Source organism: Amphiura filiformis, chromosome 12 (assembly GCF_039555335.1).
Source record: "Amphiura filiformis chromosome 12, Afil_fr2py, whole genome shotgun sequence".
NCBI classification, from domain to species: Eukaryota; Metazoa; Echinodermata; class Ophiuroidea; order Amphilepidida; family Amphiuridae; genus Amphiura; species Amphiura filiformis.
The window spans coordinates 4,491,333-4,506,536 of NC_092639.1; the positions used below are offsets into that span (position 1 = coordinate 4,491,333).

At 37.5% G+C, this 15,204-nt stretch overlaps 1 protein-coding gene across 1 annotated transcript; it reads right to left on the reverse strand.

The window, feature by feature from the left end:
- Positions 1-1,076: 1,076 nt before the first annotated feature.
- Positions 1,077-13,737, reverse strand: LOC140165305 (uncharacterized). The gene is made up of 7 exons (XM_072188643.1): positions 13,464-13,737; positions 12,135-12,248; positions 11,210-11,329; positions 10,433-10,507; positions 5,601-5,771; positions 3,972-4,031; positions 1,077-1,351 (listed from the first exon to the last, which is right to left on the reverse strand). The coding sequence occupies exons 1-7, from the start codon at positions 13,618-13,620 to the stop codon at positions 1,311-1,313; spliced, it is 738 nt and encodes a 245-aa protein (XP_072044744.1). The 5' UTR covers positions 13,621-13,737; the 3' UTR covers positions 1,077-1,310.
- Between the last annotated feature and the right edge of the window lie 1,467 nt (positions 13,738-15,204).

Genomic DNA, 15,204 nt, shown 5'->3' on the forward strand with positions numbered 1-15,204 from the left:
CACCACTTTTGAAACAATCACCTTTTTCACGGCTGAGTACACGTCTTGTGAATGTAATGGAGTTTCAAAGAGACTGTGCCACATTGACCATATTATGTGCAGCAAGCTGCAATCGCGTATCTTCGCAATCTGGGAACTGAAATGCAATCCCCCCATGATGACAACGCTCGTCCCACAGAGCCAGGGCAAGCAACAACTACCTACAGAATATGGGAGTAGAGAGAATGGAATGGCCTGCCATCAGCCCAGACCTCAACCCCATTGACCACTTGGGAACAGCTTGGTCGTGCTATGCGTGCCAGAGTAGCCAAATGCAACCGCGTTCATTGACTTGCGACAAATCCTGGTTGACGAAAGAAATGCCATCCATCAGCAACGTGTTACTAGAGGTACATAAGCAGCAAGACATGCAGGAGGAAGAGATACCCGGCTGTTGTGGCTGCGTATGGTTTTTCCACCCACTATTGAGGTTAGTGACTATGTTGTTTGAGCATAGAATAATGGTCAATTTAGCACATTCTCTTTGAGAACCCACTACATTCACAAGACGTGTACTCAGCTGTGAAAAAAGGTGATGGTTTCAAATATGGTGTAATTGTCAAGGGGAATAAATTAGCTGTCCATTGATACGCAACACGATATGAACATGTCACAAATAATCTGAGATATAGATGCTTGAAAAAACTTTACAAACTTTTATTGAGGAGTTTATATAAACTTTTTATAAATATTATGGGCACATAAAAATGTATTTTAAAATTATATGTAGGGTGTGTTGGTTTACCCCAAGTTCATGATTATGTATGCTTATTTGAGTGAGTTGACTGAATGAGTAAATCAGACAAAAGAAGAAATAAAACAAAACAAACACAGCAGTCTACGTCCACCAATATTCAGTAGTTCGCCCCTGATCTGGAGCATGTTGGCTAGTGATGGAAGGTTGACCAATGATGATATCACACACCAGCCTAATAACCGATGGGAAGACAATCTTCCTCCTCCGCTCTTTGGCCCATGGTGGAAATTTTCGGAGCCATTGGGATAATAATAAAAATATATTAAATTAAGGGTTTTCAATAATGATGTGTACTCCGTGTGACCCCTTTTTGATATTACTTTGCCCTAAAAAGGCGTACAAATATTGTAGGAAAACATTCAAATCTCCTGCTCGCTTCACATGATTAGACATATGCGGTTAATTTGGTTTTATCGAAATCTGGCATGTGTAAAGGGGAAGACAAATATTTTTGGCACGCCCACACACATTTATTGCACAGCCCCTTAGATAAAAAGTTATTTTTCCCCGTCTGCTACGATGAACTCTGCATAGGTTTCTCCTGGTTTGTGTTTTCTGTGAAAAAAAGACAAAGGAGAACGTTTGAGAGATGGTTATTCCTCGAGGTATTAGTGTTTCCTTCTGAATCGAACGTGGGGACATGGGGAAAGCCTGAATATAGTAAATTATATTTACCTTCATTTAAATATTTATGATACTTTCATGAAAACAAATATTCAAGCGATGATAGTGTGTAATATAAAAAATATAAAATTTCACTATTTTCAGAGAAAATAGTGTTTTTAGACAAAACGATATTTTGTTTTCTGCATATAGAGGTTGATTTACTAATTGCATTGAGCATGCGTGGTGATAAATTGGCAAGAAATTCTTTCTGTTTGGGGTGTTTGATAAAATTCCCTTTAAAGGGAAAGCTTCTTGGAAAGCTTAAGCAACATATACGTCACTAACTTTGTCCGAAATAACATTGAGGTCAAGCGAGGTCAAAGGTCATTACGGAGAGGTCAAATTTAAAACTTTGTCCGATCGGGCTCAAATTTGGTGGGTGGAATCCTTGATACGAGGGGAATATATGCCCGAAATAAAATTGAGGTCAAGCGAGGTCAAAGGTCATTACGGAGGGGTCAATTTCAAACTTTGTCCGATCGGGCTCAAACTTGGTGGGTGGAATCCTTGATAGGAGGGGATTACATGCCCAAAATTAAATCGAGGTCAACCAAGGTCAAAGGTCATTACGGAGGGGTCAAATTTCAAACTTTGTCCGATCGGGCTCAAATTTGGTGGGTGGAATCCATGATACGAGGGGAATATATGCCCGAAATAAAATTGAGGTCAAGCGAGGTCAAAGGTCATTACGGAGAGGTCAAATTAAAAACTTTGTCCGATCGGGCTCAAATTTGGTGGGTGGAATCCCTGATACGAAGGGAATATATGCCCGAAATAAAATCGAGGTCAACCAAGGTCAAAGGTCATTACAGAGGGGTCAAATTTCAAACTTTGTCCGATCGGGCTCAAATTTGGTGGGTGGAATCCTTGGTGCGAGGGGAATATATGCCCGAAATAAAATTGAGGTCAAGCGAGGTCAAAGGTCATTACGGAGGGGTCAAATTTCAAACTTTGTCCGATCGGGCTCGAACTTGTTGGGTGGAATCCTTGATACGAGGGCATTACATGCCCGAAATAAAATCGATGTCAACCAAGGTCAAAGGTCATTACGGAGGGGGTCAAATTTCAAACTTTGTCCGATCGGGCTCAAATTTGGTGGGTGGAATCCTTGATACGAGGGAAATATATGCCCGAAATAAAATTGAGGTCAAGCGAGGTCAAAGGTCAAGTTATAAGAAAAATCATAAAATTTGGGTCCCTATTTTCAAGGTTACCTATTTCTCCAATCCTTAAGCAATGAAACATACGTCACTTATACGTTGAACACGGATCGATTGGCGCGAGGTTCATATTGGTGCGTATGCACCAAATATGTATCTTGTAACTTAAGTCATCAATTTGTTTCACCTCAATCACCGAAAGTGATCTAACCTTTACGGGGTCACTCTTTTACGCTATTCCTGTTTGTATGCATGATATTAAAATGACCCCCTACAATGGTCATTTTAAAATGACCCTATAACTAAGTGTAGTCACTTGTGACTCCAAAAGGGTAATTTTCTCCATCGTACCCATTTTAGTATTCCCATTAATCAAATGACCCTTAAACATAATCATTTTTTTTATCCTAAAAGGGTTATGTTTAAAAAGAGATTTGAACCGTCGGATTGTGGAATCGAATTTTGAGCCCACACTTTTAAGTGTGTACTGAACATTATAACAAGCTTGTTTGTATGTTTGTTTGTTTGATGGTGTTTTCATTTGTTTTTCTGTCCGTTTTTGCTATTGTTTTTCTGTCCGTTTTTGTGTTTTTATTTGTCTGTTAGTTTCCTTTCCCGAGGTTTGCTTGTTGTCTGTGTTTTACTTGTTTGTTACATGCTTAGATAAAGCTACTAAAATCACGTGTTTCATTGACTTAATTCTTCATTTGTCGAAAAGCAAAATAACGACATATGTGATTGGACGCAGCTCCCGGTCAATTTTGTTTTATTTCGTATTTAGAAAATATATGTCATAAGCTTTAAAATGGTATATCATTTGACTTCAAATGATATCCAGAAGCGGGGTTATGGTTTGTTTAACTTTGTTTCTTCAACAAAATTGTACCTTTTTTCGGTTCTACGTGTGTCTCTTTTTCCACATTTCTGGTAATAAATATCAAACAATCATAATTGGCGGTCATTTCAAACCATCCCCAAACCATCGAGGCTCAGGAATGTCCTCTCATTGTTAATTGTTGGTTATACATACCTAGACAAAATACAATGCTTTGTTATCCACCACTTGAACAGGATTTAGCCAAAGCAAACAAAGACAAGATCTTTTTCTATAGAATTGGGTAGAAGCTTATTATCCTCTTCAGAAATAGGATTATTGATTGGTTTAAACAGTGTTTGATAAGATACTTGTCGCACCGAATTGAGATACCTATGAATACGAACTTCACGTACATTTTACACTGTAACTCAGAATACAATTTGCCGAGTTTACGGCTCATTCGTAGTGTCCAATCACATAATAAAGTAATTGTATTTAAAAGTTAATCACAAGATCGTCACACGTGACTTACCTTGGGCGGCTCGTTTGTTGCGTATTGTTATGCAGATTTTCACAAAGGCAAGTATTCCACCTAAAAAGATATGAAAAATACAATTAGTTGGAGGATCAGAACTTACGTTTAAGTATCCCTTATGTCCATCATACACAGATTTGCGGTCAAATTTCAAGGGGTCACTTCCGGTGTAAAACCAAATATCTTCATAAATTTTCATTAGCTAAGAAAAACATAGCACAGTGACGGTATGTTCACACATGAATTGCTGTTACCCAATGTATATGTGGTATTTTTTATTTGAGGTCAAAGGTCATTAAGAGGTCACTTCCGGTCTAAAATTAAATACCGTCAACAATTTTTATTAGCCAGGAAAATCATAGCAGAATGCCAGTATGTTTAAACATGAATTGTTGTTACTTATTTTTATGTGTGGTATTTTCTATTTGTGTTCAAATGTCATTAAGGGTTCACTTCCGGTCCGAAACGAAAGTCCTTTAAAAATGTCTCTTCTGTCACAAATAACATAGCAGAGTGATGCCACGTGCACACATGCATTGACATTGGCCAATGCAATGTCTATAGGGTGTTCAGAGATTGTGGTCAAACGTCATTTTGGGGTCATATCGCGGCTGTGTTCGTGGTCTTAGACCACAGCTATGTCTAGTTTCGATTTTTTCTTCTGTCGACTCTAGCACTCACATAAGCCTACTTACATACCCCCGGTATATTTTCAAAAACGTTCAAAAACGTTATTTCAACTCAAAATGCTACTTTTCCCACAAATTACGTAGGACAGTGACGCCATATGCACATGCATGTATTGCCATTGCCCAGTGCTAAGAAAAACATAGCACAGTGACGGTATGTTCACACATTAATTGTTGTTACCCAGTGTATATGTGTATTTTTTTCATTTGGGGTCAAATGTCATAATTTTAGGGATCACTTTTGAAATGAAATTCCTTCAAAATGCCTCTTCTGGCACAAATAACATAGCAGAGTAATGCCACGTTCAGACATTATCCATGTCTACGGGGTGTTCGGAGATTTGGGGTCAAAGGTCATTAAGGGGTCACACCACGGCTGTGTTCGTGGCCTTAGACCCAGCTTTATCTATATACTAGTAGTTTTATCTTGTCTTTTCTCTTTCGTCCTTTCTTATTGTATTTGCCTTTGTATGCATACAATTTCTGGTATGTTCTTTGGGTGTATTATGAGCAGCGTGGAAAGCGACATTCTAGAATAAGCAAAAACATTATATAATATCATTTCCCGTGATAACTATAGGGCATATACACATCTCTTTATACACTCTTAGAAAAGGGTATACGTAGAACCAAAATGGTTCTGAAATGGCAGGAAGAACTAATGTAGACCTGAAAATATCAGAATAAACCATAACTAACCATAGACCTAACTATTGTAGACCTGAAAAGGTCTCTGGGCAGGTCAGAAAGAACCGTTTGGGGTTCTTTCAATTTTCAAGAACCATTTACCCTTCAGGGTTCTATACACAGGACAGGCCAAGAACCTTTTTTTCTAAGAGTGCTGCGAGTGAGACATGTATAAGTTTAGGGATCCTTTTAACCTATTTTTCTCAAATATAAGATTTTTTATCATATCTAGGGAAAGAAACATATTTACCAGGAATACCGACAACCATAGGCAGGCCTATTCCAATCAGATCAACTTTAGATAAACCATATAATGTCCACTCCTCTCCATCTGGTTTAGAATCTGGTGTTTTAGTAATGCTAGTTGTTGATGTTGACGTAGTTTGCGTGGTAGTTTGCGTTGTTTGTACATTCGGTTTTTCTTTTTAAAAACAAATGAAAGCATAATTCGTGTACACGTATAATATACCATTTTATACTATAATCTTTTATCTTTTTAGCCGAAATACGTCTTCAGATTAAATCTTCAGATTATGTATATTAGAGTCATTCATTCAGGCCATACGTAATTTGACATAAATGCAAAAATAAGGGGTAAAACATTAAAAACATAATAGAAGGGCAGTTTGAAATAGAACCAAGTATAACGCAGTACAATAGAAAACCTTATAACTTTAGCCTAACCAGGCCCGTACGCAGGATTTCATTTGGGGGTGCTGATTTTGAAAAAGTGGACTTTTTTTCCAGGGGGGGGGGGCGACTTTGTGGAAAGTGGACTTTCTTCCTAAAATTTGGACCTTTTTCGTCCAAAAAGAGTAAAAACGTGATTTTTTGGTCGCTACGCTCGCAAATTCTGAAATTTTGACTTTGACTTTTTGTATACTCGCACCCTCCGCACCCCCCCCACACACACACACCACCATCCCCCACACACACACACACACACACACACACACACACACACACACCCACCTGCGTATGGGCCTGAGCCTAAGTATAAATGTTCATATTATCCGACTCTCGTCGCGATACTCTCATTACTCGTTGATGGTCGATAAACATCCCAATAAATCGGACTTGTCACCGGTCAGTTCTACAGCATAGATATCCATGGCTAACGATGGTTAACTATGGAAACATGTTAAAGGACATCAAGAAAATTTTCTAAGTTATTTATTTTGAGCTCTTTCGAGACGAGTAATGGATATATTCTGTAGATTTAGGTTTTGTCTGTGACTGCTAATGTGAGGCCGTCGTAGGTCGTACGGGGCTCAAACTCGGTGGGTGGGTGTAGTTCTGTCCTGGCAAGAAGAAGTTTATGTTCGTTAAGTCATCCGACCCCGGGGCCCCTCCAAGGGGTCATTTGAGGTCAAATGACTAAAAACTGCCATATGGGCATGAAACTAGGTCCTACGGACTCAAACTCGGTGGGTAGGTGGGTGTAGTTCTGTCCTGGCAAGAAGATGTTCATGTTCGTTAAGTCATCCGACCCCGGGGCCCCCCAGGGTCATTTGAGGTAAAAATGACTAAAACTGTCATATGGGCATGAAACTAGGTCGTACGGGGCTCAAACTCGGTGGGTGGGTGTAGTTCTGTCCTGTCAAGAAGATGTTTATGTTCGTTTTAAAGTCATCTGACACCGGGGTCCGCTCCCAGGGGTCATCTGAGGTCAAATTACTAAAAAGTGTCGTATGGGCATGAAACTTGGTAGGTACAGTCAACATTTAAAACAACATTTTTTGAAGGTCATTTTGGGGTCATCCAAGGTCACCACGGGTCATCTGAGGTCAAATTAGTAAAAACTCATATATGGGCATGAAACTTGGTGGGTACAGTCAACATTTAGAGTTATAAGTTTAGATCATTTTGGGGTCATCCAAGGTCACCCAGGGGTCATCTGAGGTCAAATTACTAAAAACTGTCATATGGGCATGAAACTTGGTGGGTACAGTCAACATTTAGAGCCAAATTTTTGGAAGGTCATTTTGGGGTCGCCAGGGGTCATCTGAGGTCAAATTAGTAAAAACTGTCATATGGACATGTCACCATCAGCCTGGTAATCGCGCCCAGCCGAGAACCGCCAAATATGGTAACCGCCTAGTCTATTTTAAAACTGATGCATCAATGATTATGTTCATCATGTCATTATTGTATCATTCTCACATACATTAGGAAATGAATTTGGAGAATTGAGGCCTTGCATGTGACATATCATCCCGTAAATATGGCGGACTACTCAAATGCATTCAACAAAAGCATGATTGCAATCAAATAGGTTGATGACAACATTTGATTGAATGGACTGCACTCCGCCATAACTACGGTGAAGGACACCGGCTCAAATCCTTTGTTTGGAGTCAATCGATAATTTCATGCAGGGCCTCTATAGAGGCCCTGCATTCTTTTATCGATTGGCTCCAAACAAAGGATTTGAACCGGTGTCCTTCACCGTAGTTATGGCGGAGTGCAATCCATTCAATCAAATGTTGTCATCAACCTATTCGATCGTAGTGCAGGGTTATATGAGCGAGACGAACTGTCACGGTAGATTGCAATCATGCTTTTGTTGAATGCATTTGAGTAGTCCGCCATATTTACGGATGGACACCGTCACAATCGATAATTTCAAGGCCTCTATACTTTCTGTTAATAAAATACTATGCTGACCTCACACTCCAGTAATTTCAGATCATTGAGCTCAGTAATCCCGGGTCAGTAATACATCAAAGAATGTCTTCCAATTCATGAAAACAAATAGATAATCTGCATATCGGATTAAAAGCTTGAGGCATTTCAATTGCAAGGCCCATTACTTATACACCAACAACAACATAGGCCTACAAGTGTATATAATGTAGCATGTGCACACATTATCATGTTGTGGATGGTGAATCAAGCTGCAGTGCCTACCCATTCCCAAATAAATGCAGTGACCAACCGTTGACGTACTGTCATTATCATGATTTAAACTCATAGGTTTTGGCAATTTGGGAGGGAGTGGGTTCAAAATGACCCCATAGGATTATACGGGGGTAAAAATTTCAAATTGCTCAAATACCCCTTTCAAATATATCAAATTATTTAAATAAATAAATAAATAAATAAATAAATAAATAAATAAATAAATAGATGAATGAATGAATGAATGAATGAATGAATGAATGAATGAATGAATAAATAAATAAATAAATGAAAAAAAATTGAACAAATTGTAGCGTAGCATTAAAATCATAATAACCATTGCTGGCAGGCGGATTCGAACCAACGATATTGACATTACCAGTCTGCATGGTCTGATGCTCTAACACTGAGCTATGCCATCATCTAGTAATGAGGGTCGAGTTTTTAGCGTATACAGTGTTTGTCTGTGAAAATGCCGCCTTGTGAAATAAATAAATATAAAGTCTCAATTTTTAATTTAATTTTATTTGATAATTTTCTAACCTATATTTACTTTAGAGCAGGGACAAATATTTCCCCTTTTATCCAATTTGGCCGCTAAATGAGAATCTACTTTTTCCCCCTCTAATTTATTTTTCCCTTCCCTTCTTTTACTTACCTGCATTTTCCCCCTCTAATTTATTTTTCCCTTCCCTTCTTTTTTGGTTTTGGTGGGGCGGTCTTAGAGGTGCCTGGCACCTGTTCGCTCCAGCCATTCACTGGACTTTTTAAAACAAATGTTCCTTTCATAATATTGTGTAATTTTTGATGTAACTTATGTGCAATATTATATATTTCTTGTAATTCTGTGCCAGTGATAAAGTGTAATAAATAAATAAATAATACTTCTTTTATTACTGATTTAATTCCGCGATTTGTTCCATTCAGCAATATCAAAGATTAATGTCAAGCATCTCACGACAGATATTTAGTTGGCTTAGTGGTTTTGCACAGTGCTTTTTAACCGGGAGGTACCGAGATCGATTCCCACCTCTGCCTGCAATTTTTTTCAAGACTGGGAAATAATAACCTGACATTCGCCGCTGACATTCGTACTGCAGAAGCGGAGTTGTAACTTGTTAAACTTTGCTCCTTCCGTAAAAGGGTACATTATTTTGGCACTACATTATTTCTTTTTTTCCACATTGCTGGTAGGCCCCTATTAAATATCAAATGGTCATAATTGGCGGTCACTTCAAATCATCGCCAACTGAACGAGGATCAGGAATGTACTCTCATTGTTAATTGTTGGTTAATCCACCACTTGAACAGGACTTAACCAAAGCAAACAAAGACTTAAGCTTTTTTACGAATGCTATACATAAGTATAAGCTTATTATCCTCTTCAACAATAGGATTAAAGATTGGTGCTTGACTGGAATTACGTGCTAGTGTCATTGGTTATTGTTAAAAGGCAATAAGGTGTGTAATTGCAATATTTCCTCTGAATAGGAAAGACTCTCTACATCGAACCATGGATGCTGGTGGTTCGAATTAAGCCCGATCCTGACTCCACTTCGCAGCGGTATGCGATGCTGCGATGCTTTTCAAACATCTCAGCATCCCGCGATGAAATAAAAATGTACAGGTGGAGTCAGTATCGGGCTTTAGGAATAAAAACCCAATTCGAAATGATGCGCTTGAGAATTCAACAATATAAATAATGGTAGCTCTATTATAATACACATTAATGATAAAATTCCAAAATATAATACGTTTTCTGTCTTTGCTTGTCACGTGGTAGCGATTATATTTTTAAATTAAGTTTCAAATGAATAACAAGACAAGTGGCCGAGTGGTCTAAGGCGCTAGGCTCATAGAGTACTAAGCGTTGCGCCGTGAGTTCGAACCCCGCCTCTGCTAAACTTTAAAAGAAGTAAATTAAAATTTGACTTTTTTAATTTCATATTTGGGAAATGTGACTGGGAGAATTTATGTATGGTGTGGAGTGGTGTGATAGGGCATGTACTTTAACTGGCCGGCGCGGTCCGGTGACTAAGTCTTTATTGGGCGTTTTATCGGCAGTCAACGAGTAATGTTATTATTTTAACGTTCTTCACTGAAAAAGTTTTGAAATCTTCACCATTGTTTGAAGTTGATTTTTACTATTTTTTAAACTCCTTTTAAAATGTACTTTCATACCTTTTGTAATAGGATTATTTTCAGTTAATCCTGGATCCGGTCTGGCTGGAGGATCGGTTACCAAAAGATTACTAGCTGTGGAGATAGAATGACAACAAGTCAACATATATTATGTTTACCAATTATCCTAGTTAAACAATGTCTTTATTTTTAAAATCAAAACATTCTATAAGCGGTACTATAATGCATCCCGTGTAAGGCATTGTTAAATCATTAATTAATCAAATTAATTAATTAATTAATTAATTAATTAATTAAAATGAAAAAATGCTGAACTTAGTACACCAAAATGATGAAATGAATGAATGAAAGAATGAATGGGTGAATGGATGGGTGAATGAATGAACGAACGAATGAATGAATGAATGAACGAACGAATTAATAATGAACGAACGAACGAATTTTGAAAGTCCACTCAGTCCCAAGGTCAAATACCATGAAATTAAGAATTCCAAAATTTGATTGTTTTTTGGGGAATGTCATCTTTAAAGGCCTATAACTCAAAAATATGCCTGGCGACTTGTTTCGGGTTTTGTTGGAGCTGGTCACATACAAAGCTAAATTAATACGATACTTGCGTAAATATGCCAACACAATAGATTGGTCTTACAATAATATTTGTTTGTATATGCTTGGATCTGTGATTTATTTGCTCAAACTCCATAATGGCGCCTGGATTAATTTAGCTTTCATTAGAAGCACTCTATATGCTTGTAGACGAGGTTTTACGGTAGTAAGCGAAAAGACAGCGACAGAGATTTTACTTTGCCCAGTTACCTTGTTCACACGTCAAGCCAGTCCAGTTTTCTCGGCAGGTGCAGAGGTAATTTGTTTGTTTGTTCTTGCTCTTCCAGGAACAATGTCCACCGTTTTTACAAGGATTGGTATCGCAGGTTACTGCAAATTTATAGAAATATTTATGTAAAAAAGAAACGAAAGTAAATAGGCGTACAATCATAACTCAAGTCAAATTAAGCACGAGATGCTCCAAACTTTCAAACTGATGAGTAACATTCTTACACAAAATGAAATATTGTCACTAAATTTAAATTGTTTATCACTGTTTTTTAGAATGTTTTAAATTCTACAATTCTCCCGGACAATTCTTCAAAAAATGTTTCAAGAAGGTCTTATTGCTAACTTTCGTCCCCCATTATGCAGTTACTGTCCGTTTTTCCTATTCAGTGCACATGCACAGCGCTCCAATTGATGATTGACCTCTAGCTCACTCACTGTACTGTAGGTATAGACAATAGACTAGTTAGTGAGCTGGTGGGAAAACCCTTCACCCAATAGAGGCTCACATGTGAATTATAATATTCATCCTTAACATACTATAATTTGAAGTAAAAAATGTCACGGGAAAGCTGTTGTCGAGCTATTTTTCCGAAGAGAGAATTCCAAAATTTCATAGCAGTCGGACGTGTAATTTCAATGGCAAATTGTGCTCAACAGCTGACTTGTGCAACTCGATAGTTATATAGCATATGTGCTTACTATCGAGCGCTTTTGAAAACATGAAAATGTACCAAAGTCCGGCGACACATTTACAGGTTTACTTGTTCGTATAATAACTATGTGTATTGATGATTTGCTCAAACCCCTTTACACTTTTATGGAAGGGGCTCTTCATGTTTGCATGTTTTAAAAGCGCTTGATAATATGCTAACTATCGCGTTTTTACGGTATTTTGTATACTCACATCCTTCGCAGATTTGCGATCCGTCAGGACACAGACAAATATATGCAAGATAGCCGGCAGTGTGGCACGTCGTCCCTGGTCCTGCTGAACTACATGGGTTGGAATCGCATGCACCTGATGACCAATAACATAAAATAAATTAATTTTTTGTCAAAAATCCACAGTTAGACCCGAACTCACTATAAGTCACTCACTTGTTCACTCACCCCTACTTCTTCTTCCCCGTGTTTTTTTCTTCTTCTCCTTTTAGGCCTACTTCTCAACGCCGGATAAATCTGACACGAGAAGGTTATGCGTGACAACCGGGGACACGCAACGACGCGACACACAGCACAGTTTATGTCTTTTGCCAACAAACTGGGGACTAAATGGCGGATTTTTTAGATTTGTTTCTGACAACCCGAGTCATCAATCTGGTCATGTCAATATTGCCTTCATGGCTCACTATATTGTCCCGGGGGCTCGCTTATATTGGCACGCGTCGTGTGCCTGTCAATGGACCCCCTTTTCAGTAAATCTGCCACCCCATGACCCATTTTTTCATCAGCTTACACCCAATAACCCCTTTTTTTTATTGAAATTTACACCAAATCAACGATTTTTTATAGCAATTTTAGCTTCAAATTTGTGCACATTTTTACTCAGAATGTTATTTTTCCGGGTCAATGGCACCCAATTTTTAGCGTGCCCACACATAATGACTCCCATTTTCTTGGACTCGCCACTGAATGACCCACAGCGTCACCATCAGATCAATAATTACATTTTTACAGACGGAATTACGTGGAAATGCAAAATGTCTAAGTCACTCGGGCTATCTCGAACAAAATCGCCATGTGTAGCTGTTGAAGAACTAGTGGATTCGCACTACTATCACAGCAATTTTTGACACAAAGATATAGGGATGATGACGCTGTGTGACCTTCTTTTTTCGACAAAAATCGCCACCGATAGACCCTACACCGGTAGGCACAAGTACCTCACTTTTATATTCGAGTCCCCCCCCGTGTCCCCTGTTTATGTTGGTCAAATTCTACTGAAACAAGAATTTTTTATTGAAAATATGTTTCATTCAGCTCAACAGCTATTTTGTCGACAGTTGAAAACGTTCAGTTTACCCTTATGATAATTTTTAAGGAAGACATCACCTTAATCTCCCACGCAGGGGTGTAGACTTCAAATGGAGTCACCCATTCAGATAACCCATTTGAAATCCATACTTCCTGTGTTGAAGATTTCTTCCATAGGGAGAAATTCAGTACATTTCAACTGGAACTGCCCATATGAAAGAATGAGACAGTGCTGTATAAAACATGCAGGAAAACTTACCTAACTTACCACCGGGCTTACCACCCGGCTTACCACCCGGTTTACAACCAACGTAAAGAACATTCCATGCTAAGATCCACGTCGCTAATATCTTCATATTGCACCATCTTACATTTTGAGAGAAATGTCTTAGAAATGTCTGTAAAACACACACCATGATAACGAGAATATTGTGATTTGGTTCGATAATGTAAACGTCGAATGCTGACAGTCGGTCAGTTTACCTGTAGTTGTAAAGTTATATGCATTAAGGTGGCGCTGACTGGTAAGGTCTAACTATCAGACTTGTAACGAGTCATGACTCGAGACTCGACTTTTGAAAAATGAAATGACTCGACTCGGATTTGCAAATTTTCCCCATAGAGATTGTACAGTGACTCGAGTCATTTGACTCGACTCGACTCGAGATATTGCAAGAAATGACTCGACTCGACCATGAAATGATGTGACTCGTTACAACTCTGCTAACTATGATCTTTTTCAAATTTCACATTTAGTAACAGTAACGCATGGTTCTTTTGGGACCGTTCAATATTTACGTCAGGGGGCGTGGGAGTTTTAGTTTTTTTGGGGGTCTTGAGGGGAATTTGAATTTTTACTTGAACAATGTGTGAGGGGAATGATTAATTTTAAATGAAGAAAATGGGAAAACAAGGGGGAATCCGAGCATTAATTATTTATCCCTTGTCTCATTAACTTCAATTTTTAAATTGCAGTTCATGAGTCGAACTAGACCTCTGTACAGAAATGTGAGTGTACACGAGTTTTTGAATTCCTTCAATTTTTTCAGAATACATAAAAAATATAAAGTGCACTGTTAGGAAACGAAAACAAAAAACATTACAGAACCAAATAATCACATATTTACAAACAAAATGTTGTCAGAAATTGTAACATTTGCCCAGTTTTCATTTGTGCAGGAATTTATTTATTTATTTATTTATTTATTTATTTATTTATTTATTTATTTATTTATTTATCTATTTATTTATTTATTTATTTATTTATTTATTTATTTATTTAATTAATTAATTAAATATTTATTCATTTACTTATTTACTTATTTATTCATTTACTTATTTACTTATTTGTTTATTTATTTGTTTATTTAATTATTTATTCATTTACTTATTTACTTATTCATTTACTTATTTATTTATTTATTTATTTATTCATTTATTTACTTATTTACTTATTTACTTATTTATTTATTTATTTATTTATTTGATTATTTATTCATTTACTTATTTATTTATTTATTTTGGATTAGTCGGACCCGTAGACCATGATTTCATTTTTTCGTCGCCTTAAGGGTAAACGTCACTCACCTTGGCTTCTTTTAAACATGGTATTAGGCCTAATTAATTAAACTCCATTCACAAAGTCATATGTTTTCATTGTAAGGAGGAAGTTAACTGGTATGATTAAACTGAAATCAGTTCCTCGCGACCTTAACTGGAAGTTCTTCTTAGCAGTGACACTTGCGAACAAGTTAATTTTACCGGGGAATTTTATTCATATGATAGCTTATAATCTAATCCAATTAATTATAGTTTCCGCATACTTGGTCTAGTATTTGTGCCCAATTGTACAACTGAACATAATTTCGGTATCTCTGTGTCATTAATAATGACTCATTGGCTCATTATACAATCCCTATAGCGCCACCTATAGTAACATTGGAAAGTCTAATGTTCTGATACTTTGACAAATAGTCCCACTATAAATTCATAACTTCTGG

What these genes read in the sequence shown, in the direction of transcription:
- LOC140165305 (XM_072188643.1), bottom strand. Translation starts at nt 13,620, where the DNA reads ATGGTGTGTGTTTTACAGACATTTCTAAGACATTTCTCTCAAAATGTA. An exon ending in AAATAATCCTATTACAAAAG is followed by an intron (nt 5,772 to 10,432) that starts GTATGAAAGTAC and finishes GTTTTTAAAAAG; the next exon opens with AAAAACCGAATGTACAAACA. An exon ending in TATGGTTGTCGGTATTCCTG is followed by an intron (nt 4,032 to 5,600) that starts GTAAATATGTTT and finishes ATATCTTTTTAG; the next exon opens with GTGGAATACTTGCCTTTGTG.